The sequence below is a fragment of the Hippocampus bargibanti genome, linkage group LG12 (genome assembly GCF_051943395.1).
Source record: "Hippocampus bargibanti isolate YZ-2025 linkage group LG12, ASM5194339v1, whole genome shotgun sequence".
Taxonomy (NCBI): domain Eukaryota; kingdom Metazoa; phylum Chordata; class Actinopteri; order Syngnathiformes; family Syngnathidae; genus Hippocampus; species Hippocampus bargibanti.
This window is the reverse complement of record NC_142745.1, coordinates 5730001-5755104: the sequence shown is the minus strand read 5'-3', so window position 1 is coordinate 5755104 and position 25104 is coordinate 5730001. Positions and strand designations below refer to the sequence as shown.

Below are 25104 nucleotides of genomic sequence, written 5' to 3'. Positions count from 1 at the left end.
TTAAAAAAAGTGCATGCCTTTGGACATATATTCTGGAAATTATTTGTTGCTGCTCTCCGAGATGGAACAAGATAGTCCAAAGCTTTGGTTACTTCCTGTGAAATGATTTAACAGAGACATTTGCTAGATTACCAGCAGTTTATTAAAGGGAACGGTGCACATTGAGATTTGCCACTGCATACAGAATACTGTTGTGATTGAGCTAAATGGAGCAACTGTGCTCAAAATCTATGGTTGAAGCAAATAATTACATCCATTATATCCATAGCTGTGTCTCCATACCCATGACTACAAAGTGTACAACTAAAAATCACAGTGGCGTGCATCTATTATCCAGTTGACAAACATCACCCCCCAAACACACATTCATATGTCCTGTTAGTTTGCATCACACGACTTAAAACATAGCTATTATTCATTAAAGCAACACAAATTGACAATAGAAGGTGTTTTAAGTGTTATAAGGAAAAGATAATGAAGTTATTACATGGGGAAAAAGACAAAAAAACTTAAGAGACAGATGCAAGTGCTGTAGGAAGGAGATCAAAATATATACTGTCTATTCATGTTAAATTACTATAATGAATACATGAGTAACAGCTCTCCACTGCTGCAGTATTAAATCACATTTGATATACGAAATCTGCATCGCAGAACAACCACATTGAGCATCAGCAATACTTGCGAAACCACACACGTACTGCAGATACAAACCGACGAAGTGAGTCACAAGGCACTGTCTGCTGGGCAGTAACCATGGTTACGACACCCAGCTTCCTGACAATGACGTCCTCATAGATAAGCTACCTTTGGTTCAAATGCTCTTGAAATTACAAGTCCAAATATGACAGGCAAAGCTACTTTTCAATAAAATCCTGTAGAGTCAAAGAAATACTTAAATTTCCTCATAACTTCAATGCAATAATGTTTGTGATCTGTTAAAAGGTGCTAAAATTCAAGCCCAAATGAGTAGAAATGGCAAAGCTCAAATACATGTTGGAATTCATAAAGCAAAACGTTCATAACTAAATCATTCAACACAGTCTTTAAAGTTTAAAACACAAGAGCAAGGAGAGAAATAATAGTCCAACATGTGCAACAAGCCACACAAATAGAACATTGAAGTGAAAAATCTGAACAGTTGGAGGGGGGGGGGGGCGAACTCAGTGTACAGCTCAAAATGACAAAGTAACAACGTTTGTCATTGTTACAAATATCAATTCAAGGGAGGAATAGAACATGACCTCAATCTAAAGACAAATCAAACATATTTTAGGTATGTATGTTGTGTTTTGATAAATGCCACGGAGACGAGCCAATGGTGGCTGTGTAGACAGTACAATGGCTAATCTAGATTTTGCAGCGCATGCAGTGTGTGAATCACGTGTTATAGAGACAATAGAATATACAACAATATGGATTCTCAGTGGACGGCTTGGTTTCATCAATGCGAGACATTACTTTATCTGACTACTGTGGTGTGCATGCACCATCCTATCTTATCATTCGTATTTCAAAACAAGTCAGGGTCTTCTCGGATTATGAAGCATATATTTTGCTAACTCACATGCGTTGAGTTCAAAGAGACTTGACTCTTGAGAGGTAAGAATATATTCTCTCTAGATTATCATTGGAATGTATTCAGAGGCCATTGAAGTAACCTAAATTGTTGGGTTTTTTTTTCACCTGTGGGACGGTAACATGCTAATGCATTTCCGACAACATCTTAAATGTGATGGTTCATTCATAAAATAAGCACACGCAGCAACAAGTTGAATTATCGAAAAATGTTCACAAACCAAAACTTTGAGTTTTGGTCCTCCTGTCTATGGCTCTTTAATATTAAAATTTGGCATAATTACAAATGCCAGTGAAGGTTGCCATCTCTCTCACATATGAAGGTGATGACCAGTGAAAGATATCAGTCAGGTCAAAAAAGTAACTTAACTTCACATCCCAGTGAGTAATAGACTTGTTTGTTTTTGTCGCACAAAATGAAGAGGTATTTTTTTTTAGAAATCTGCAACTCTTCCTCAGGCAGTTATTTATCACAGCAGTCTGAAATAGTAAGATTAATGCATAACATTACTGTATCTGTATCATATAAATACACCATAATCTCACAATACTCTTTTGTATTAATGTAGATGACTACAATCATTTCAGTGAAATTAAAGTTGATGAGACAAATACAAACATACACTAAAATGTCTTCATGTGTAGACTACGAAATAGGAGATACACCAACAGGTCTTGTGTCTTGACGATCATCAACGGGGTGTGTTGAGGTGTAGCTTTTTTGCAGGCTAATACCTGTGTGGGCGAAAAAAAAATCAGTTGGGGTGGAAAAAAAGCCTGTTTGCAAACTGTCATGTTAATATTTGTACATTTGAACAATGATTTCAGGATGTGAAGCAATTTCTTTTGCTTTCATGGTTTAGGCTATTGAACATTTACCTGTAGTAATTAGGTTTGAAAGGACCGTTCTTATTCAGGCCCAAATATTTTGCCTGTTCGTCGCTGAGTTCGGTCAAGTGGGCGTCAAAGGTGGCTAGATGTAGGCTGGCCACGTATTCGTCTGGAGGAGAGATTTTGAAAGATTGTCAAAAAAAATTGAAAGATGACTACATCTGAAAGTGAAAACGGCATCATGGAGAAAGACATCAAATGCTATGATTTGAAATTGTCAGCAGACCACTGCAAAAAAAGCATGGAAAATTGTAAAACACGGACATACTGTAATCATCCTTACCCATTTTCTTAGGAAGCAGGTAAACATCTTGCTTGTACCGTCCCTCTGGAGCATTGTACAACTCTATGAGGGCCAGGGCCTATAAAAAAAGAACGTCTGGTGTTTGTTAAATGTCACTAAACCAACATTGGGTTCCTTCTTTAATGTTAGCATAAATTACATATTTAGGATCCTGTAGTTTTATTTAAAAAAATACATGAAAAAAACAGTGTGTGATGTGCACACTAGCAGTTCAGTGGCTGTTTCCTTTTTTTGGGGATCTTCGGAACGAAGATGACGATAGTTGAGTTGACATGAACAATGTCATTGATATTTTTTCAGTTGTCAAATCCATAATCTCCACAAGTGTTTACCTTGGGCCACCAAATGCCCCCCCCCCCCCCTTTCGCTGCGTTGCAGACAGTCGGAACTTATAGAACTAACTCCATTTCCTATGAATTGCGACTTATCAACTGGGGATCGATAAACTTAACAGTTCAACCCCTCGTGCGCACACACTTTGCATTTGATTGTTGCTGGGTATCACACATACTGTAGGATTTAAAGCAATCTTGTCACCTGAGTGGTAGCGGTGATGGACAGGACAAAAGTAGGAACGGTGGAGCAGCTGAGATTGAGGAGGCGTCCCTAAAAATAGAGCAGAGTTTATTTTCTAATTGAGTGAACCCTCGCTATAACGTAACCGCCGTGATAAATGGGGATTCACTGTACACTGTATATATAAATAAAAGCACTCACTTCAGCCAGCAGAATGACTCTCTTGCCATCAGGCCAAATGACGTGATCGACCTGCGAACGCACCCGCTCCCATGTCAGCTCAGGGGTGCGTAGGCTTGCCTAGAGGAGTTCCCGTCACATGAACACATGCTTATTGAATTTTGTCTAACATCACAAATAAATATCAACTTTGAATGACCCTCCAAATGTTCCGTTTTTAAATAGTGTATTTACCACATCAATCTCAGTGTTGGAGTGCCCCATGTTGCACACAATGGAGCCGTTTTTCATGCGGTCCAGTTGGTCCCTGGTCACCACATTCTTATTTCCTGAGGAAAAGTCCACAGTGTGTTAGCGTACACAGTCAACGCAGCTCAGTGGGGGGGGGGGGGGGTATTGAGTAGAGTTACCAGTGCATGTGATGGTGACGTCAACATGGCGAATGACCTCATTCAGCTTGACTACTCTGAATCCATCCATACTGCTCACATGCAATAGAGAGACGGTGCACCAGCACAATAACAAATGCACTTATGTTTTATGCAATGTACATGGTTTGGTTAAGCGTGACTATTTTGTATTTTCTTTTAAATAAAAATTTAACCTTCGTATAGTTCTGTTTAGCTCACCAAGCTTGAAGCGCACAAATAGGATCGATCTCTGTGATGTAGACAATAGCCCCAAGAGCTTTCAGTGCAGCGCAACAACCTTTTCCAACCTACAAAAACAAAGTCGTCAATTGTTCCCAGTGCTACGAAGATACATTGGCGTGGACAACAAATTAAATGTCTCACCTCGCCGTATCCACACACAACCACCTGCTTGCCTCCAAACATGACATCTGTGGTTCTCTTCAAGCTTCAAGACAAAAGAGGCGGATAATGAACAGATTGTGTGGAGGTGGGAAACGGCCATTCAGTGAATCTAAATCAGATGAGTCAGCATTCTACTGAACAGTCAAGTCAAGTCTTGTTGCGGCGAATGTATCACACAATAAATTTCAGTTAATGAGGTAAAATGTTTTTTTTTTTATTACCCTGACACTTTATTGATTCATAACTGGTTGTGTATTGTCTAAACAGTTTGTATTGTCAGAATTTGTTGCCAATCTCATAAAATGTTAAATTCATTGGACTACATTTTTGGAATTATTTTGTGAAAATGTTAATCATTTAAATAATCTAAATGACACTATTGACTCACACAAAAGCAGATGGTATGAAATGAAATCTGAGCTAAATTAACTCATTCACTGCCATTCCCGAATTTATTCGAGAATTGAAAATTTGACGAGGAAATTTGTTCAGGTTTGTTGTTTTTCTTGCTGGGACTGCCGATAAAGCGCTGGTCAGCCCTCTGGCAATGTTTTACCCCTTCCATCAGGGGCAGCATTTCCCTTTTTTCCATGTTATCACTTTGTTTTACAGCTTCAGCTGTTGTTATATATGAAACCAATATCTATGTATGGCATTTGTATTTTGGACAGCAGCCCCCATTTCAAGCTCATATAACACCAGACCCGTATAATTTAGGAATTAACTCTTTTTTTCTGATAAACGAAGTGAGTCTAAAGTTTCTTACGCTGCATTAAATGCTTAACTTTGTTGCTGTGTTACTTCCGGGTACAGTGAACGCTGGCGCGAATGGCTGCCGCTGCTCACCCGCACACAAAAAAAAATCATGTGACTGTAAAGTGTCCTTGAGAGTTTTGAAAGGCGCTTAGAAATTAAATGTATTATTATTCTTATGTAATGTAGTCCTAAAACTCAATATTCTGTGGGTCCTGGAATTTGAGTGACAATGTCAAAAAAAAACCTCGGCACTGGAATGGACACATTTTAGCACATCGTCTGGCACTGAATGAGTTAATGAGTAGAAATATAAAAAAAAAACTATACAGTAAGTATTCTATCATAAGTAATCACGTTTGCATTACCAACATTTTCCTTATAACAGAATTTCCTTATGCAGGATTTTATGACAGTGCGCGCGCTGCATGAACGTGTAAATACATTTATGGTGTTATGCATGTGCTGTATAAACATATAAATATATAATGTTATCAATGTCTGGCAGTGAATGAGTTGAGACGGTTCTGCTTTGGCAGAGGCCTGCATTCTGCTGAGAGCTACTTGGGTTAAATTTGGTGATGGAAAACTTGCGAAAGTCTATCTGGCCGATTATTAATCAGAGGGATGCAAGGAATTGCAAAGGAGTTGGCACGAGGACGGTAAGAAGCATTCACCCATTACATCCAAAGCGGTAGAAACATTGTGCAACACTCCTAATCATTGAACTATTTACAGATGGCCTTGGTGAAAACGAATATACAAGAGCTATTGTACTAAATCTAAATCTTTCAAAGAAATGATAACTGAGGCATCAAATTGCCGTATAGAGCTGCCAAACAAACATTGTTTGGACATGACGATCTCAAGCGGCCCACAAGAACTAGCATATCAGCCTCACTCACCCATCCAAGATAGACTCTCTGCAGCAGTAAAGGTTGTCAAACTTCTGCTTAGTCACAGAATCATTTACGTTCATGGCTGGCACGCACAGTTTCCCCGCTTTGGAAAGCTGATACAGCCTAGAAAAGAAAGAGGAGACAAACTGTTGGCTTCACATTGGACAGCTAAATAGTGTGGTTGTGTATTTATGTTCGCAACATCTAACCTGTGAACCCCAGTGACGCTCTCCTCAACTATGCCTCGGATCTTCTTGAATACATTTGGGTATTTCTTATACATCCAGTGTGTCAGGTCCCCTCCGTCATCCAGGATCTAGCAGCACATATGTTACTGAATTAAACCATTTACATTTTTTTTCTACTGCACCCTTCACCGTTATTATCATACCATGTTAGGCTGCCATCCCTCAGTGTTGACACAGCGATCAATACACCACCAGAAATCATCCTCAGATTCCCCTTTCCAGGCAAACACAGCCACACCTGAAATGTACCACATGGGTGATATCATTGTTTTCCATGGTGATAACTTGCTGAAAATATTTTAAAATCTACACCCAAATACCCGTTGAGTCATATGTCCTCAGCCTGGGTTGCTGTAGTCAGCCATTAACACACCACAGCACAACACACCAAATAAATGACCAGTACATGCTTTGAAAACCACATATCAACCACCTGACCTGATGGGGCTTATTGTCTTCATTAAGCTTTCCAACACCAGATAGTAGCATGAAACACATTGTTTTGTTTTTAATGTTACAAGGCCAGGAAGTCCACAAAAAAAATCTATCCACAAAGTAGTAACATGGGACACTGGCTTTTTTTCATGATCCAAGCCAGAGTATTTATGGGACCAGGGCAGTGACCTTTTATGTGTTTAATTTGCTCATGTGTTTACCTATCTCTGACAGAGCAGCAGCAACTTCATTTTGCGTGGAGTAAATGTTGCAGGCAGTCCAACGACATTGAGCCCCAAGAGCCACCAGAGTCTCAATCAGTACCTGAAACCACAAACAAGAATCAAGTGGTCCAAGAAGATATAATGACATTTACTACTCTTATTTTAACACATAAGCATATCGCCACCTGCACTCAATATCTGGTGCTGTGTCAACAAACACAATCATGGACTAACAGAGATTAAAATTCAACAGAGTTCTTATTTGGATGAGTAAGTGGGATGAAACTGAAGCTTAAAGAAATGCAATACAATACATATTGATTTATATAGCGCTTTAAGAACAGCTGAAGTTGTAACAAAGCACTTAACATGGACAACTATCATATACAGGAATTAAAGCAGTTACAAAGATAGTAGAAAGCACCAGTGAGTAAAACCAAGATCAAGTCGGAATCATGCTGAGTCAAATGCCAAAGACAAGTGAGTTTTGATGGGGGTTTTAAAGATATGCAGCGAGGGGGCTTGCCGAATGTTCAGTGGCAGGTCATTCCAGAGAGTGGGACCAGTAACGGAAAAGGCTTCATCCTCTCTGAGCCTCTGATTCATTTTTGGCACATCTAATAACGTCTGGTCAGCAGACCTGAGGCACTGGGAAGGTGTATAGGTATGAATTTGCTCGTTGAGGTAAGGAGGAGCAAGGTCATTTAAACATTTGAAGACAAATCATAAGATCTTGAAAAGAATTCTGAAATGTATAGGGAGCCAGCGAAGGGATGCCAGAGTAGGAGTTATGTGCTCCCTCTTATGAGTACCAATCAAGAGGCGAACAGCAGCATTCTGGACCAGCTATAGAGACGCTTCAAGGAGGATTGTCTGACTCCAAAGTAATGTGCAGAGATGTGACAAAGGCACGAATTACTGCTTCATGGTGCTCATGAGAAAGGAGAGATTTTATTTTAGCCCACTGCCGAAGATGAAAGAAGCTGGATTTAACAACAGCACCAATTTGTCAGTCAAGTTAATGGTCACTGTCCAATTTAAGACCCAAGTTTGAAACTGTTGACTTCAGATAAGGAAGAAAGAGAAATATCTTACTGCTGTCTGTGCAGTGATGTGAGTGCAGCCCACAACTTTGGCACCTGCCAATGGTTTCTCACTCTGCGCTCTCTTCCTGAGAGCGATGAGTGCGGACATATCTGTGAACAGAACGTTAGGAGACATGATGAGTGGGAGAGAACCGTGGGCAGACACATAACAAAGGCGACTGGTGCATGGCAACCCCTCGCTCGATTGCAATGAACCTTGCCGAAGACACCTATTCTCATGTTGGAAAAACAGTGTTGTTTTGAGATGTTGGAGCATTTTGACGTGAGGTATGTGAAGGTAACCAGGGGGCTCCGGAACCCCTGGTGAAGAGCTTGGAGAGGAGATAGGCACCACCAAGTTTAATTGCCTACTGAAATGTCATGATGTACAAACAGTCAGGATCACTCATGCCGGATCGGTCGAGGCCCGGAAAAACAACGACCGCGCTAACTGCTGAAGACCGAGAGCGCTGGAGATCTCTGACTGCCCAGACGTCCATCATGGCACCCCTACGGCCTTCTAGGCCATGGGATGAATGAATGAATGAATGAATGAATGAATGAATGAATGAATGAATGAATGATGTGCTTCCAAGCCACATTGCCATTTGGGCAAAGATAGATCAATGAATCCAGTAATACAGTAAAGTCTCGTTATATCGATATCGGTTATATTGATAGTACTGCTTATTACGATACTATTTCTATGAACGCAAGGAGAAAATTTATATGCCGCAGGATCGGATATATCGATAGTCCGGTTATATCGATATTTTTTCCGACTGCCGAGAATATCGATATAACGAGACTTTACTGTACTTTTAAATGTTCAATGTTGCCAACAAAAGAGCAACGAGCCAATCTTTAATTATATTGGATGCTAATATATATCCCACACGTCCTACCTTGTTCGGCAATCTCAATCTCACGTCTCCCAAACTCGGCTTGTTTAATGTTCTTGACACAGAAGTCGCTGCTGCCTTTGGTGTTGACCTGTGTTTTGTCCCGAGGTGAAGTTTCGTCGTCTGAGCTGTCTGTGTAGGATGCAGCTGGAAAATACAACAAAGATTTATTTATTTATTTATTTTTAAAGAGAGGATAGACGCCGCTGATTTGAAAGAAAATGCATAGTTGCGAGTGACTATCCCACCAAAAAGACATTACTGTTTGATTTTATATTAAAAGTAGGAGACGGGGGTTCTTACCTGAGCTGTAGCTGTCAGTGGACGACTGCGAGATAGAGCGGGAGAGGGAACGACGGCCTGCTTTGGTGGGGAACCGACTGAACTCCTGCTTGTCCTCCACAAACTGGATTTGCTGGAAAGTCATACAAGATACAGTACATCTCTATTCGTATAACACTTTTAAAAAACGGTGGATGAAAATTTGTAAAAATGTAAATGGTATCTAAACAGCAATCTGATTGTTCAAAGCATCAGAGATTCAAGGGTCATTCACTGACAGAAGATATCAATTCATTGAGTCTCCTACTAAATATTTTATCCGTTGCAGCACCGCTGTGCGAGTATCTAGTACAGCACGGCAGATGGGCCTGCATAATGATAAATAACCTCTCCGTAACTCAGCAGTCACCGCAATACTCTCCCCATGAAGCAAGATTCAGAGCAAGTATTTTCAACCGTGATCCGTCTTTGGTTTCTTGGCACTAACACAAAACGCTCTGCATGCCAGTTTAAATAACATGCTGTAGCAACAAGGAACAATAAGGACTGGTTTCCAAGAAATGTACATGATAAAGACAGGGAAATAATTCACCACGCATTGTCTGGCACAGTCTCAAAACAATTCAGAATCTAAGGTTCTGTTAACAATGGAACAAATTGTATTACAGAGCACTTTGAAGAAACGCTTTTGAAACTCTGGGAATCATAACTTTATGCTCTGTGACACGGCATGGAAATAGGTAAAGTAACATTGAGACTGGCTCTCGTATCCTGCTATTGCATGATAATGATTTAGTCGAATCAAAAATAATTGTTCTTATATTTAGTCAAATAGCAACCACAAAAAACTTTCATAACTTTGCTGCTGTGAAATATACATTTCTCCACGCTGCGAGACAAATAAATGTAAATCCAATCGTATCCAATCCAAATTCAAACAAAGCTTAATTATTGGCAATCAGAAAAATGCTAAATCGTGTGATTCAGAATCAGTGGTACAATATATTTTTAGTCCCTGTCAAATGGAAAAGACGATGTGAAAGTATAACTCCATAACAAGGTTGCTGGGTTAAAAATTGGACAGGGATTTCTGATGTGAACCTAGTTAAACTGTATTTTTTTACCCACCACTTTACCTGGTCTTTTGTATGCTACACCTTCAAGTACAGATACTAGAAATAGACTTTGGAACATTTCAAGGAGTGACTTCTTCCTTATTCTTTGATTATAGGGTTTTTTTTAAACGGCATTGTGTTCTCTTCATATTTGGCCTATTTGCATTCATCATTTGTAACGGTTTACAGGAGTTTCAACATCCCCGCGAGCATTGATTGTCTGCCGTTCATAAGCCACTCTAGTCCCAACAAAAGGTGTTATGGCGTTATCTGCCCTTATTTTTGCTCAGTGCAATGTCAGACAAACTGACTCTTTGGTGAGTGACCTTGTTTGGGTCAGAGGAAACCTTTTTGTGAAAAGTCAAGACAAACAGCCCAGAAGGCAAAGCCAGGGGATGGATTGGTATGGCAAAAAAATAGATATAAAATACGTTTATATATACATATATACATTTTGCTCAGTTCCCATGTTGTAATGTATCTTATATTTAAAAAAAATGTGACTCAAACTCAAATAACATGAGGAGGAAATGCACATTATACCAATATCCTGTAATTTTACAATCCTGCTTAAAAAAGTTTGGATTTTATTTTTATATTTATTAGTTAAAGTGAAACAGAAGAATTGCAAGGCTTAAGTCAAAGGGACGAAACCCAGTTGACACCGTTTAGCTTAGCTGGGTGTTAAACGGTCATTAAACGATTATTGCCTGAAATAGTTGGCAAAACACAACAGTGACAATCCACGGTGTGTTTCAAACTTGAGACGGCGTGTTTACCTTTTTAACCGGCTTGTGAGTGGGCACCGCGCTGAAGGCGGACGACAGTTCTTCCATGTTCATTTCGGTATTCTTGCTCACCGTCATGACAGAATATTTCTCGGCTACATTTTCGCTTTCTTTCACCTCTTTGCTCGCCTGCTTCACCTCCAGCTTTACTTCCACGGTAGTCTCTGACATCGTTGGCGGTGGCTTGCAAGTTGTTACCAGGACAGGAACGAAAGCCTTCTGGAGACGTCGTGCTGCTTCAGTCTTCGTCTTCTCTGCTCGTCAACGTCAGATACAAATTGCATCGATGTCCTGGCAAATTCTGGAGAGCTACGCAGCACCAACGTGGGGAAAAGGAATTCTCAAATGACGCAATGTAAAAGTATAGACTCTTTTTCTGGACTTGTGTGTGTTTGCTGGTATCCTGTTGGCGTGAGTGAGGTCGTGCCGTTGGCCGGACTGGTTCGACTGTCACCTGCTACCCCAACTGAGTGAGTTTGTGGTGGAGGCTAACGGACTGGGAGGGGCGTTTCCCTCGACAAGAAGAGTTCAATGTAACAGTGAAAATGCGGGAATAGTGGGACTCTTCATATTTCAGTAGTTTCTACATTTTGGGGAGATTGTAATTATCGAATGTTCAAAACATACATAATTACAATTCATACTATGGGTTTTGGTTCCGTTTTTTTGTCTTTTTTTTAACCACAGGATGTCTATATAATTCAATTAATAACGTAAGAGCCATTTCTAAATAAAACGTTTTATACTGAATGAACAAGTGTTTGCATTTTGGAATTAATCATATTCCTACGGCAAAACGATGCGTTTTGTAATATTTAATAATATTCGTATATCAAAATGGTGCGTTTTGCCATAAAGACATGCATGTTAAGTTTCAGAAATCATAAATCGGGAGACGTTCGTACTTGCGACGATGTGGTGCGTGTTCAAATAATGTGAGCGTTACGAAAGTGTAAATTAGAAGTAAATAAAACACAAAAAATGCTTTCATTTTTATTTATTTATACATTCAATTAGTATAGTATGTATTTTTTTTACATTTTATTTTGTTTCACCTTACAAATGAACTATATCTGTATTGTGTCTATTGTTGCTTTAAAGTGAGTATTGTGGTCAAAATCGGAGTTATTAATTCCTTCGTTCAAACTATAATACTACAATACTATAATACGGAAACACTTGATATGGAATTAACAAAAGTATTTTTACAAGTGGCTCCTACGTTATGAATTGAATTTGATTAAAATTATCCACTAATTATTTTCCGAGTGGAGGGGCTAAAATTGCCCCGCCTTCCCTAGACAAACTGGCTGTTCGAACAAGCTAAGACGCCATTTTCCATTCACAGCGGAAAAGGACAGCACGTTCGAACAACGCCCTCGTCAAATCACACTCCTATTTAACACAGATCAAGTTGGGTTGTTTTGGATCGCCATGTAAGTAACATCATAGTATTACGTTGTTGTTCTCTGGTAATTATTAGAAATAAATACTTGATCCTTTGTCTGATTTCTGCGACCGCAGCTTGAGGCCTTGAAACAAGTGACGGCCATTTTAGCTGACTCGTGTTAGCCGTTAGCCTCGAAGACACGAAACATTGCAGTTTCTTCTGAATTATATACATGATTTGGATACTGTGAATCAATACCGATCGTTTTTTATTGTTAATTGCTATGCTACCGGTCGGTGTGTCATTTCCCGTGAGACACTAGCAAGAGCGGCCTCTAAACCTTAGGCTAGCATACTAGTTAACCGAAACATGGGCCTGGGCCCTGATCCGACCGACCGCCTTTCTGCACGATTGCATTTAATGAGTAATAGGCTTTTGTTTGTTGATTGGTAAAATGAATCTAGATTTCGAATGAAGATTGCTAATGCCAAACGGTATCGCATCATCCAGTCGATTGTTGTCCTTGTGACTACTTAAAATGGTGTTACTTGTAAATTGTTTTTTTTTTTTTTCATTACTTGCTGAAACACATTTGCCATACATGTATACATACACAAACATGACTATCCGCCGTTTTTAAAAAAAAAAATATTTTCTTTTTACCATTTACAGTTCCAGTCATGCACCGCGAGTGTCCTCTTGACTGCAAGGTCTATGTTGGAAATCTGGGCAACAATGGCAACAAGACTGAGTTAGAAAGGTCCTTTAGTTACTATGGGCCTCTCCGCAGTGTGTGGGTGGCCAGGAACCCCCCAGGTTTTGCCTTTGTAGAATTTGAAGACCCCAGAGATGCTACTGATGCAGTGCGAGAGCTTGATGGGAGGTAGGAAGCGAGCGCATCTTAAATATGAGATACAATCATTATAACATGATGGTGACTAATTATCACATTTTGTGTCTTGTTTTGTGTAGAACATTGTGTGGTTGCCGTGTGCGGGTGGAGCTGTCCAATGGGGAGAAACGCAGTCGCACCCGCGGCGCCCCGCCATCGTGGAGCAGGCGCCCCCGAGACCGGGATGATTACAGGCGGCGTAGTCCACAAGCAAGGCGAAGGTAACCTACAAGATGTTTGTGGCATTGGTTGCCCATAGCCTGCATTTGTAATGTAATCCCAGCGATTGCTGCCGTCTTTCATTCATGGGATACTTTACAAATTGGGGGCTAGTATTGTCTTTTTATGCTTTTCTTAGGTTTTTCTGTGTGTGTGAGGCTGTGTATCATGGCCGATGAACGTGTCATTTTACAAGGACAATTATCAGAAAGCCTTTAATAGTTCCACAATGGGGAAATTATACAGTATGATTTAATTTTTCATTAAAATAGAACCCACAGTTACATTTTGTAGTCCCTGCTAAGTGATTACACAGCCTGTTTTTTTTGGTACTTTCATCGCATATCAACCAATCTGTTAGAGCAAAACCCTTTCTACTTTTCAAGCATTAAGGTAGATAGAAAAGAGATGTTTTACAGAGAATAACTTGTAGCGAGAGCATTGTGATGCCTACATTAACATGTTTACCTTTATTGAAAGCACATGCCAAAGTGATGGTTTCTTTGGGTTTTTCTGTGTGTGAACTTCTTCGAGAGTTAAGTTTTTCTTTGGCTTTCTATTGAACAGATGCAATTGTTGAATAAGCAACATTGTGGAATATCCTTTTTTTTTTGAATAACCAAATTAGTTTTACTTGAATCTAATCCATAAACACTTTGCGGGGACTGCAGCAATTAAGTTTATATATCACTTGTATGCCTTAAGCGCCAAGTGTGCCAGTAGGACAAAAGTTATTGAACCGGGTGGGAGTTAGAGTGGCAAATGTGATGCTTTTCCTTTTTGTTTGAGGATGCTTTTTATTTTCCATATATATTAATAAGAATGAAACCCGTTGCAGAGCCACCACCATGCCTCTTCTCACCACCCTCAGAGTCAATCAACTAGTCCTCTTTCAGCATCATGTGACTGCTGACCGTCGTGCCTCACTCAGCTTGACTGGTGCTGTCACATGACCCAGGCATGGCCAGTCGTCAGCTTGCACCAGGCCATTGGTTCCTCATCATGCTCTTCTCAACCACCTCCTCCTTCAACCTTAACCCAAACAGCAGCGGCCCACCTCACATTCCAATCAGCGTATCGCGTTTCCAAATGTCGACAACCTACCAGCAGCAGCCTTCGGCTAACCAATTAAAGCAGGAAAAAAGCCGCTGCCAGCTCCCGCCTGCCACCTTATCACCTCGCAGCATCTGGCCAGGTGTATTCTGCCAATTCTTCCTACCCGGCCGACAGTCTGCCTACCTTTCGTCATATCTAGCTTGTTGAAAACCAAAAATACTAGTAAGTTTTCCTGCTTCATTCAGTACACTGACAACAGTTTTAAAAGTGACGAGACAGCTGGTTTACGAAGGTTGTTCCTTTTTTTTATTTTTGGGGGGGTAAAAATTTACATAGGTTTTTCATTTTGTCCTCACCCATTACTTTAATTCCTTGTTTCCAAAGCTGAATGGCCCACCATCAAATGTCTGGAATGTTATCAGCTGATTTGTACCTAAAAGCTGTTTGCTTGATTACTCCCTTACTTATTTCCAAATGTTATGGTTTACATACAGTGGACCAGTTAACATGGCAATCCGACAAAATTGGCAGTCCACGGCGCAGCGTCTCATCTTCGCAAGGGGAGCAGTTGGTGTTTGTTAGTTGGTTCATCTTGAGGCTTTGGCTTCACGTCTTATAACGTAGTTGTGGAATGGACCTTCTGTGGGTTGCGTGAAACCTTCTGAAGAGTCTATTGGTATACAGCCCAATACTATTGGTTTGTAAAAGTATATATTTAGTGCATTTCTGTTGTGGGGGTGGCCCAGACTAACACAAGTTTTACATGAAAGGGTCTGGCGATGACGCCAGCGTCAGTTGGAGTTGTTAACATTGTTCGTTTTCTCCACACAGATCTCCACGCAGGCGGAGCTTTAGCCGCAGTCGCAGCAGGTATGTCACTTTTTGATAATTCAACCTCAATTTTTTTTTCTTGACAATTGTGCCATCAAAAAATATATTACAGTGCATCGCCCATAGAGCCTTGAAATCCAATTTAGAACATAGTTTTTCCATTTTGGCAAGCTGGTCGCTGTGCAGTATGCAGCAGTCTGCAACTAACTATACCGGGATGACCCTCCTGAAGTCCCATCTGCCCCCCATGTTGCTTGTTGTACCTTACATGATATTTCGGGGATTAATGGGATGTTTCTTGTACGCAGGTCTTTCTCTCGAGACAGGAGAAGGGAGCGTTCCCCCTCTCGGGAAAGGAACCACAAGACTTCAAGGTCCTTCTCTCGATCAAGGAGGTGCATAGGCTATTCTTCATCGGCTGGATAAATGCAAGAAGATTTTCAGTGGGCCCTTGACTGAATTGCAAATGTCTTGCTTTTTTTCTAGTCGTTCCAGGTCAAATGACAGAAAGTAGAAGAACGGGATGACAGCGGATGAAGACGGTTCTGCATTTGTTTTCACTTTTTTTTTTTTTTTTAATCCATCGCCAGTTTTAGTCTCACTGATTTTACATACATGGGGTGTGCGTGGCTGTGGAGTGTCATAAAAGCCCCGCAAGTGTACCCACCACCCAGCATTCCACCAATTATCACTCAATAGCTAGTTATTTTTCCCTTGTTTTTATAATTGTGTCGTTTGACCCATAGTGACAGTTTATTTTCATTGTGTATATTGGATTAAGGAAGAAACGTGATGCATTACAAGTAACTACCTTAGTGTGATTTGGAAGGTAAACTGATGTTCATGCTACTTTCTTACAAAATAGCAAATGTTTCCGTCCACATCTGTGGGATGTGTGATTTACAAGGATGGAACGTATCTGGAACTTCACTCATTTTTTTTCCATTTTCTGTACTTTGATACAATGTGAAATTGTCTCTCAATTAAAAATATTGGTTTCAAACAAATTTACACTGCTTTTTCTTCTTTTGAAAGATGATCCAACAATCAAATCATTTTCCTCAAATAGATGTCATGCATCTATCAAAAAAAGTCCCTTCCTCAAATAAGGAAAATATCAGTTTGTGGATATACTTTAGGTGATTAACCTTCCACAACCTGTGATCCCATAATTCCAAGGTGTCATGGGCCACAGCACAATTTATCGGCAGCAGTTTTTATTTCCATTAGGGTGAATTTCCACACTCGTCCAATAGTTTTGTTTTGAATCCAGTTTTTATTAGGCAGTGGTAATCTATCATCAATGTGTTAAATTGATTTTTCACCCTTTTATGATTTGATATTAATGCTGGAATAAATGTTATTTGGGTTTGGGGCGGGGTCTTAATACATATAATTTTGGAGGTATGAGGATTTTCCCTCCCAACACTAGCGATAAGTGACTTGGGCAGAAAACTAAACTGATTTCTTTTGTCGGATCTCCATGTAAATCCAACACACAATGCATGAAATAAACATTTGATGGTGACATAGTGATTTGTGAATTCATTATAAAACTTGGAGGCTTTTATTTTCATTTGTGACCACTAATTACATTTTCAGTTTCATCATGAAAAATTCTTTACCCGTGCAATCCTAATTTCAATCATCGCACTCTAAACATGGCATTAGAACCTATTTAGAGGGGGCGTTTGCTTTTATAACAAAGCAAATGTAAAAGCAGTGCACGTGATCCCCTTCGTGAAGAGTTTATTCAGTGAGAAATTCCTTTTGCCCTGTGATCGATATGGCGACCTCCGCGGGCGCTTTGCCCCCACCAACCACTATCACCATCGCTCATCCCATTGTCCAATCGCAAATTTTCAGTCCTACCCCTCGCAGTCCCACGGCTGGTATGTTCACGCATACATTCCACGTGAAGTGCCGCAACGCCAGCACACGAAGACGCGAGGACGGCCTCTCCAAATTGCGCGCGTCTTTCCACCGACGAGCATAGCATTGGGTGGATGGCTCAAATCCGTGTGACGTGGCCGTCGGTCGTGACTCACGGGTCTCCACGGGGGCGGCTCCCACGCTTGAGAAACTCGCGGGAATCCACTCGGTTGTGTAGTTTAAGTATATTATCCACTAATTGTTGTGTAACTTGAACACTTGGTACATGATGCGATGGACACGGAGATGTGAAATGTAGGAAATAATTTCATCTTCAACGTTGGATTTTTTTTAGCTGCCAACTGTATGATTGCCAATCATATTAGCTTTATTGTGATTAAAAGTTAAGTAGAACAGAGCTGTGCTTAAAACGTAGTGTATTTAAAAAAATAAAAATGTACATGAAAAATATTAAAATGTGCTCTATTCGATTTTACTTACCAATAAGAGCATGAATTTGTAACAAACAACATGCGATACTTTGCAATTATTATGAAACACTTTCCAAATGTGGTCCAAATTTTACCAACAGGCAGAGCATCTGAGTTCTAATTTTGGAAGGATTAAATTATAATATGATCAGATTATGATAATAATATGGTGACAGATGTCCACGTGAATTTTAGTAAGGCTCTTTCATGATGTTTGTATGATATTATGATATTTGTATCATGACGGTTGAACACTGCAGTACAGTTCACAGATTGGCTGTGTGAGATATAATTATTATGATATAATTGTCTCAATGTTTTTTTCTTTAAGGAAATCAGATTCTATTTATAATTGCATTTTTAATGTTCATTTACTGCGTGATTAGAACGAAAGAAAACGAATTTTGGGTCGCTGTTGCTTTAATTCCTCAACAAGCATATCACGTGTCAATATGGCGCCGTAAAATCAACTTGTCAACTGGTCATTGAAACCGTAACTAACACAAACATATTGTGAGATTCATTTTAAGATAAACAGTTTAACCAAAACGGTGGTCTGACATATGAACACGCAAGCCACCATGTTTGCATCTCATTTAAACTGACATCAATGTTCTTTGTTACTTTTCCATTTCACAACGGATGCACACTAAATGACCCTTACGCGCATAGACACACAGACGCGGATCCTCTCCCGTGCTGGAATTTCTTCCAGTCCCGGATCAAAGAATCACGTGTGTTTACGGGACTCGATCCACGTGCGGATCAAACACGCCCCCGGTACATGAAACTGCGTTCACCCCGCCCACTGGAGTTCAAAAAGCCTCTGACTACCACCAGACTGGGAAAACGTGACACGCTATCAAAACCTTCTTTCTCTGCCGCTATTCTTGCGAAGTTTAGCATTTTTTTCCTCCAGGCTAAAGCCAAAACACCTCGCCTGGCTCTGAACAATTGTTCAATTGGACCACTGTTGACAACAATGTAAGTAAAGAGATTTATGTACTTGTTTTTTCAGTGTGGTATGCTCTACTGTATTAACTTGAAGTCCGTGATTTGTTATCTTCTTTTAAAGTTGCTCAGTTATCGCAATGACAAATGTATGTACTTATTTGTGGCTAACTGCAAGAGCACTCCACTGGTTGAGTAACTTAGCAGTACTGGTATATTAATCAGAAAGCCTTTAATCGTTCTACAATGGAGACATTTGCAGTAGTTTGGTGGTGTTTGGTTTGTCACAAAAGACTTACTTCCCACTGTTTTTGTTCGACGAAGGGAATGTGTCGAACAAGTTGACAACTCATCGCCGGGCCGACACGAGTTTTGGACTCACGTGTAACCGGCATAGTAACTGGGCGGGCTTGTCTTCTCCCGCCACAGCCTTGAACCACTCTTTTCGGCCCCGCCCATCCAGAAATCCCTGGTGTCATTTCCGCTTCATGGAAAGGTTATCGAGGATACTTATTTAAAATATATTAACAATCTCCACCCAATATTAACATTGCTTTTTGATTGATGCGGAAAAGTATGTAATAATTAGGTGGTAGTGTTAAAAATAAACTTTCCAAACGTCAACCCCAGTTTAAGAGTTCCACCCATCCTTATAGTCACTGCCCTAGTTAATTATTTTACACAGTATTTAAATCTTTTTTTTGACCACACATATTCATTCTGTTTCATTGGATTTGTCTATCAAATGCGAAACATGGTGTGTAGGACAAGTTGAATTTGGCTTAAATAGTGTACCTTTCGAAACATCTTCAATATGGTTGGGTACGTTAGTTTGAGTCCAGTGCATACAATCGGTATATCGTTTTACTGTTTCAGAGTCTGTTTCAACGTGTTTAGTTTAAAATACGTGAGAATGTTCTGGGTTTCAAACGAATGAACCTCAGTTCCTGGAAAAATGCCCGTGTATCAGTCTGATTTGACTCCACCCTGTGGTCAAATTGAGTAGTGTAGGTTTTCACAGGGACTTCAGGGAATTAATTTAAATAATTTAAAAAATTATCCCCCCCTCAAAAAAATGTTAGTCGAAGCCCGGCTGTTGCCTCTCTACATATGTGCCTTGTGGGGTACGTTTTTTGCTTGTCTTACCGAGCTAGTTTAATTTAAGTTTCTAAATTGTCGAGAGGACCTGCCCAACCCTTCCTGGATGGGTGTAATGACTCACGAGATGGAGTACATTGCTTCCTGTGTATATTTTAAAGTAAAACATACCATGGCAGGATTCAAATAGCTTATCATGATCATCATGATAATGTCATTTTTCCCGTCCAATTTACTTGTCCCTACATGTCCCCCAATGTCTGATCTCCAATGGACCATTCCACTCACTTTAAGGGAGATGGCCTGACAACACCACCTGGTGGTAGCTCTTCTCAGTTGCCGTCGAGCAACTTTAGCCTAGGGATTTGCCCTCACTTGTCTGAGTGAGGTTGTGTCTGGGCATATACTCGTCACGTTCGAGTGGGAGTTTCCAGAGACTTATGACTCATGTCTGAGCATTATAAATAGATTCCCAGCACCGCCAGTCTCAGATACTCTGTTTTACTCACTCGGGAAGTTTAGAGCAATGGTAAGACATTTTTTTTCTATCCCAAAAAGGAAAATATAGAGTTTAAACTCTCAAGGCACAAATCCAAAATGTGCTTTAGATTAAGGAAGCAAAAGTGTTGCTGATTAAGTCATTGGCCGTTTATAGGCAATCGTTTAAATGCATTTTATAGAGCTGTTACCTTGACAACTTTATTCATGTCATTTTAGTGCGGAATGATGGCAAACGTCAAATGGATCCTGAGTCCTCTGGCAAAAAGCCCCACAAGGCGTAACCTGTTCGGCCCAGTTGACAAGGTGCAGCTGCGAGCGGATTACCAGGCCGCCCTGAGGACAGACCTGGATGAGGCATCCCGGCGCTGGGGTTTTGACTTTGTGTCTAACCAGCCTCTGGTTAGCAGCGATTTCCAGTGGGAAGGCGTTTCGGGCGCTAAGGTGCCGCTGCTCTACAGATCCCGTGTGCTGGACAAGGCAACAGGTCAAAAGAAAACACAGTTGATAGTTAGCCCGAAGAGAATCAAGGCGACATCGCCAGAGAGCGAGAAAGAGAACGTCCCTGAAAACAAATTTGATAGGTGTCCTGTCAATCTGGAGAAAACTCCAAGGAAGAAGGAAAATGGAGGACTGAAGAGGAAACAAACTAATATTACAGGTACATTTTCGAGATGTGTCTTTATCTCAGATTATTTAGTGTCCATTTGAAACAAATTTAAATCATTACCATATTTTCTGGTGCATGAGGCGCACCCAAAAGTCTTAATTTTCTTCAAAAGATGAACTTGCGCCTTATATGTGAAGTAATATTGAGCCACAACAAATCTCGCAATTACTGTCAGTAGCCACCTGTAAAAGTATTGCATAACCCCAGCTTCTACTCAGCCTCGCCTTATGTGGTTTGCCTTATATTTGGAAATCTTTTATATATTTAGATATTATTTTTGGAGAATATTTTTCATCATTTGTTTGTGTTTGAAAAAAACATAATTCATTGGGGGTGCGCCTTATACACATCAATCCATAAATACTAATGTTTACACCCTAATGTTTACACTCGCTAATATAACTACAGAGGTTTGCGGAATTCTCTGTGCATTATACCTCCCCCTGGTGGCCAAAGTACATATGAATTGAAATTAGTATGTCATTTTATAGCAGGGGTCTCAAACTCAATTTACCCGGGGGCCACTGGAGGCAGAGTCTGGGTGAGGCTGGGCCACATCAGTTTTTCCACAAGAAAATCACAGATAAAATATTCCAATGTTCTTAAAATCTTTAGTTTTAACACATAAAAAATGAATTAAACGAATAAATGGAAAAATGAATACAAAAATAAATGAACCGGTAATAAATAAATCAAATAATTTAATGATCATAAGGCGGTTACAGACGACTGAAAAACCACAGGAAAAATAATTATTTTAATAAAGTTTCAAATGTCTGTATTCACAGTTCTTTAACCTTTAACTTTCTTAACATAAAGAAAATATTGAACATTAACTGTCCTAAACATTGCTTATCTTGCCTACTTGTTCAGCTCCACACACAAGTTTCATTCATATCAATCATGCGGGCTGCACTAACATTAATTTTTCATATCAAGACGGGCCGCAAAATATTCTTTCGAGGGACGCATTTGGCCCGCGGGCCGCGACTTTAAGACCCATGTTTTATAGGTTTGAGTCTTTCTGCTGTTTGAATTGCATCGATTTGCCTACTGATTTTCCTCTTCTCTTTCCCAGACTTCTATCACCCGAAGAGAAGAGTCAATGAGATGCGTCTTAAATCGAGCGAGTAATTCTCACTTCCCTCCCTCCACAACTCCAACTGGGCAGCGTTCCTGGAGGAGGGCCTGTATTTCAAGTGATCCTTACAAAAACACTCAGGAATGCCAAGTTGGGCACAGACTGTACAGTCGCTCGTAGGGAGACAACATAAGGGACCTCAGGCGTTGAGACTTTAAGGTTAATTTGGGGGCCGTGTTCATAGAAAAACGGGTTGGGGGATTTAAAGTATTGAACATCCGAGATTAAGTCTAATCTCGGTATTGGTGGATTGATACTCATTTGGATGCCCTCAGTGTCGACTGATTTATTCCTTCTGCATTCCGCCGCATTCAAACAGCTTTTGTTTTTACATCTCTGCGACATGGAATCAGAAATATAGGATGATCATTACTTGAAACACAAGATACCATCAGGCTTTACCGCCAAGCTGCCTCGAGCAAATCAACAAATGAGGATGAAACGTCCTTTGGCTCCTCTTCGCTGGAATCCGTGTACTTTTTTTTCTACTCAGTTGTTTGTCATGTTGATCTATTATGATCTATTTTTTTTCTACCCCAAAAAAGCACTTATTTTATTATTATACTTTATACATCCTGTCGAATGATGCAGAAAAGATGCTTGAGCGTACTTAAGGGCTCTAGGCGTATCCGCTCTGCTTATATTAGATGTGACCCAAGCATCATGTTATCCCATCTTCTGTTTTAAAGCGATCAAGCCAATTTATGCCAAATAATATCGTGTGGTACACCTTAAGAAAAGATGTTATTGAAGAAGAAAAGTGTTATTGTAAACCCATTGCAGTATATTTCTCATGCACCTCATGTACTGGACCAATCCAGTATTGTTCTTTTTGAGACGTACATCGCGAGTTAACAATCACAAAAGTGTTCTCAAATTGGTGTATTATTTACTACGATGGCGTGAAGTGCCAATCCTCTTCCATTGCTCTAATGCATGCTATTCATAACACTAATGTTTCTATGCCTTGAAAAAAATACGATGTCTGCATCATTCTTCACTTTATGGCTAATTTGAACGGTTGTAAGTGGGGGGGAAAAATCACGCTAATGCTCACAAACGGACAACTTGGAGATGAGCCTGACTGTTGACTGCACTTCCATTTTTTTCTACGCTGGTGCACAGGTCCCTCTGTACTGTTTGATGTGTAAAGCTATAAATGAAAAAAAATCTATCTTTATTTATTGTACTGCACCTTGTGTTAATTTACGTTGTTCAAGAATTACAAATTATAATAAAATGTCAAAATTAAATGCATGCTTGTTGTCATTTTCAATGGATTTACTTGTAAGCCATCCACAGTGTGGTTGTAAATGGAACAGTGTGAGCCAATCTGACCTGAAAAGAAAAAACATTTAGACTCATTGGCAGTTGTTGTAAAAGAGACTCCCTGGCCTAATCTTGGTCCTTCAATGTGGTTAAGAAATCAAATTACATACAACCCCAAAGTAACTCAAATAGATAGAAAGTTACTTAGCTAGTTAATGTAAATAAAATAAATAGCTAATAGATAGCTTACAGCCAGTCAGCTAATAGCTAGCTAGCACGCTAATGGATAGCAAATAGTCAGCCAACAACTAGCTAGCTAGACAGTTTACAGTCGGCCAGCTAGCTAGCTAATGGGTGGCTAATAGATAGCCAGATAACCAAGAGCTAGACATCTTACAGCCGGCCAGCTAGACAGCTAATAACTAGCTAGCTAGCTAATTGGTTCCCAGAAAGTGTAAGGTGAAGTTTGTCTTCCAAACATTTATTTTCCATAAGAAACCATTAAAATGAGAATAAACCGTTCCAATGTCCCCATAAAACATACTGTAGATATGAAAAAGGAAAAGAACATTTTAATCTAGACTTGTATAACGAATGAATGAACAATTTGGCGATCACAGACCAAATAGTTTGGATTGCGACTGGAGCCCCCCTTCCCCCTCCGCCCCTCTGCAGGCCCATCAGTGCTCCCTCTGCCCCTCCCACACCTCAACTTCAACAGTGGCGTCGCTACGCCTGCGCTAAACTCCGCTCCCATCCCCACCCCCGCCATCGTCTCCTCCTTTGCTCCCACCTCCATTACAGGACCGGACAGGCAGCATTTTGCGTTTGCACGGAAAGAAACGAGGGGATGGGAGGGGAGGAGAGTGAAAGCAGAGAGAGAACAAGATCCGAGCGGCCGAGAGGGAGAACGGGAGGCGAGGAGCCTGCAGATGTCGACGCCGTCAACCATGAAGCCGCATAGGACGTACTGAGGTGATCGTCAGCCAGGCGTCGGCTGAGGGTGAAGATAGGTGGAGCGGGGTGGGGTGTGGGCTTCAGGGGGACAGAGGGGAGGTGAGGAGGAGGTTGGGGGCAGCAGGAGAATGGACCTGGAACGCAAATTGGATTAAAGCAGTATGGTAACGTTTCTCATTTGATTCCTCGTCCTCACCCTCATGTCCTCATCCCCCCCTGTCCCCTGTCGTGTCCCGTTGCTGCCGGTCTTGTGTCACTTTCATCCCCCTTCACTACGAAAAGACAGCGTCAGGTCACAGCGTCATCCTTTTGCTGCATTGTTGTGTCTTTGCAGTCATGCAGCATCATCGTATATGCAGAGCCAGCTTTACAGCAGCCCCGCATCGTCGTCTGTTTTTGTCATCTTCATTATGTTTGTAACCTACTTTCAGGGATGGTTGGGTGAGGGGTTAGCGGGCTGTTAGCTAATGGCCCCTGAGAGCCATCGGTATCACATCGCCACGCCAATCAAATGCTGATAAATCCTCCCACTGACCCGTCCAGAGAAATTAGAGCACGGCATCCGAGATGTTTGGTGTCATGTGTCTCCCTGAGCTCATGTTTGTAGGCTCTGATTACACTGTTTTGACGTCAGGCGGGCATTAAAATAGATGCCATCTGCCAGACCACCCTTATACCCGTGTAGGGAATCCCCACTTGGACCGCTCATCACGTTATTCGTCACCCTAATTATTCACAGCATCTTGATGTTATG

At 40.6% G+C, this 25104-nt stretch overlaps 4 protein-coding genes across 9 annotated transcripts in view; 3 read left to right on the top strand and 1 right to left on the bottom strand.

Annotated features, from left to right (window-relative positions):
- Window positions 1-433: 433 nt before the first annotated feature.
- On the bottom strand, window positions 434-11497 carry LOC148890152 (S-adenosylhomocysteine hydrolase-like protein 1). Of its 2 annotated transcripts, XM_089010457.1 has the most exons (17): window positions 11007-11497; window positions 9134-9245; window positions 8834-8977; window positions 7939-8039; window positions 6841-6943; window positions 6328-6422; window positions 6146-6252; window positions 5943-6059; window positions 4264-4327; window positions 4099-4187; window positions 3880-3950; window positions 3704-3798; window positions 3491-3589; window positions 3311-3379; window positions 2753-2831; window positions 2458-2578; window positions 434-2313 (listed from the first exon to the last, which is right to left on the bottom strand). In XM_089010457.1, the coding sequence occupies exons 1-17, from the start codon at window positions 11184-11186 to the stop codon at window positions 2307-2309; spliced, it is 1653 nt and encodes a 550-aa protein (XP_088866583.1). In that variant the 5' UTR covers window positions 11187-11497; the 3' UTR covers window positions 434-2306. The 2 variants fall into 2 exon arrangements, with proteins under 2 accessions (XP_088866583.1, XP_088866584.1); XM_089010458.1 differs by lacking the exon at window positions 434-2313 and having other exon boundaries at window positions 2454-2578.
- Window positions 11498-12327: 830 nt separating this feature from the next.
- srsf3b (serine and arginine rich splicing factor 3b) lies at window positions 12328-16414 on the top strand. 4 transcript variants are annotated; one of them, XR_016116681.1, is made up of 7 exons: window positions 12328-12451; window positions 13078-13288; window positions 13378-13518; window positions 14355-14474; window positions 14563-15442; window positions 15712-15798; window positions 15890-16013. XR_016116681.1 is itself a non-coding variant. In XM_089010652.1 (6 exons), exons 2-6 carry the CDS (start codon window positions 13086-13088, stop codon window positions 15915-15917), a joined length of 498 nt encoding a protein of 165 aa, XP_088866778.1. In that variant the 5' UTR covers window positions 12328-12451; window positions 13078-13085; the 3' UTR covers window positions 15918-16414. The 4 variants fall into 4 exon arrangements, 1 of the variants encoding a protein (XP_088866778.1); XR_016116680.1 differs by having other exon boundaries at window positions 14355-15442; XR_016116682.1 differs by lacking the exon at window positions 15890-16013 and having other exon boundaries at window positions 14355-14794; window positions 15404-15442.
- A 2196-nt stretch (window positions 16415-18610) lies between these two features.
- Window positions 18611-23377, top strand: cdkn1a (cyclin dependent kinase inhibitor 1A). 2 transcript variants are annotated; one of them, XM_089010245.1, is made up of 3 exons: window positions 18611-18750; window positions 20533-20974; window positions 22062-23377. In XM_089010245.1, exons 2-3 carry the CDS (start codon window positions 20539-20541, stop codon window positions 22115-22117), a joined length of 492 nt encoding a protein of 163 aa, XP_088866371.1. In that variant the 5' UTR covers window positions 18611-18750; window positions 20533-20538; the 3' UTR covers window positions 22118-23377. The 2 variants fall into 2 exon arrangements, with proteins under 2 accessions (XP_088866371.1, XP_088866370.1); XM_089010244.1 differs by lacking the exon at window positions 18611-18750 and adding an exon at window positions 20224-20344.
- Window positions 23378-24136: 759 nt separating this feature from the next.
- tmcc2 (transmembrane and coiled-coil domain family 2) overlaps window positions 24137-25104 on the top strand; it is a 10161-nt gene continuing 9193 nt past the window's right edge. Inside the window, exon 1 of the mRNA XM_089011019.1 lies at window positions 24137-24514. Coding sequence (XP_088867145.1) covers window positions 24512-24514 — 3 coding nt within the window. The 5' untranslated portion in view covers window positions 24137-24511. The remainder of the gene's footprint in view (window positions 24515-25104) is intronic.

Bases quoted from the DNA above. Each gene is read 5' to 3' on its own strand.
- cdkn1a (XM_089010244.1), top strand. The intron at 20,975-22,061 runs GTACATTTTCGA...TCTCTTTCCCAG, and splicing joins GAAACAAACTAATATTACAG to ACTTCTATCACCCGAAGAGA.
- srsf3b (XM_089010652.1), top strand. From the start codon at position 13,086: ATGCACCGCGAGTGTCCTCTTGACTGCAAGGTCTATGTTGGAAATCTG. The intron at 15,443-15,711 runs GTATGTCACTTT...TCTTGTACGCAG, and splicing joins TTTAGCCGCAGTCGCAGCAG to GTCTTTCTCTCGAGACAGGA. The intron at 15,799-15,889 runs GTGCATAGGCTA...CTTTTTTTCTAG, and splicing joins TCCTTCTCTCGATCAAGGAG to TCGTTCCAGGTCAAATGACA.
- LOC148890152 (XM_089010457.1), bottom strand. From the start codon at position 11,186: ATGTCAGAGACTACCGTGGAAGTAAAGCTGGAGGTGAAGCAGGCGAGC. The intron at 2,832-3,310 runs GTGACAAGATTG...CTTTTTTTATAG, and splicing joins CCATCACCGCTACCACTCAG to GCCCTGGCCCTCATAGAGTT. The intron at 2,579-2,752 runs GTAAGGATGATT...TCTCTCCTCCAG, and splicing joins CCTGCTTCCTAAGAAAATGG to ACGAATACGTGGCCAGCCTA.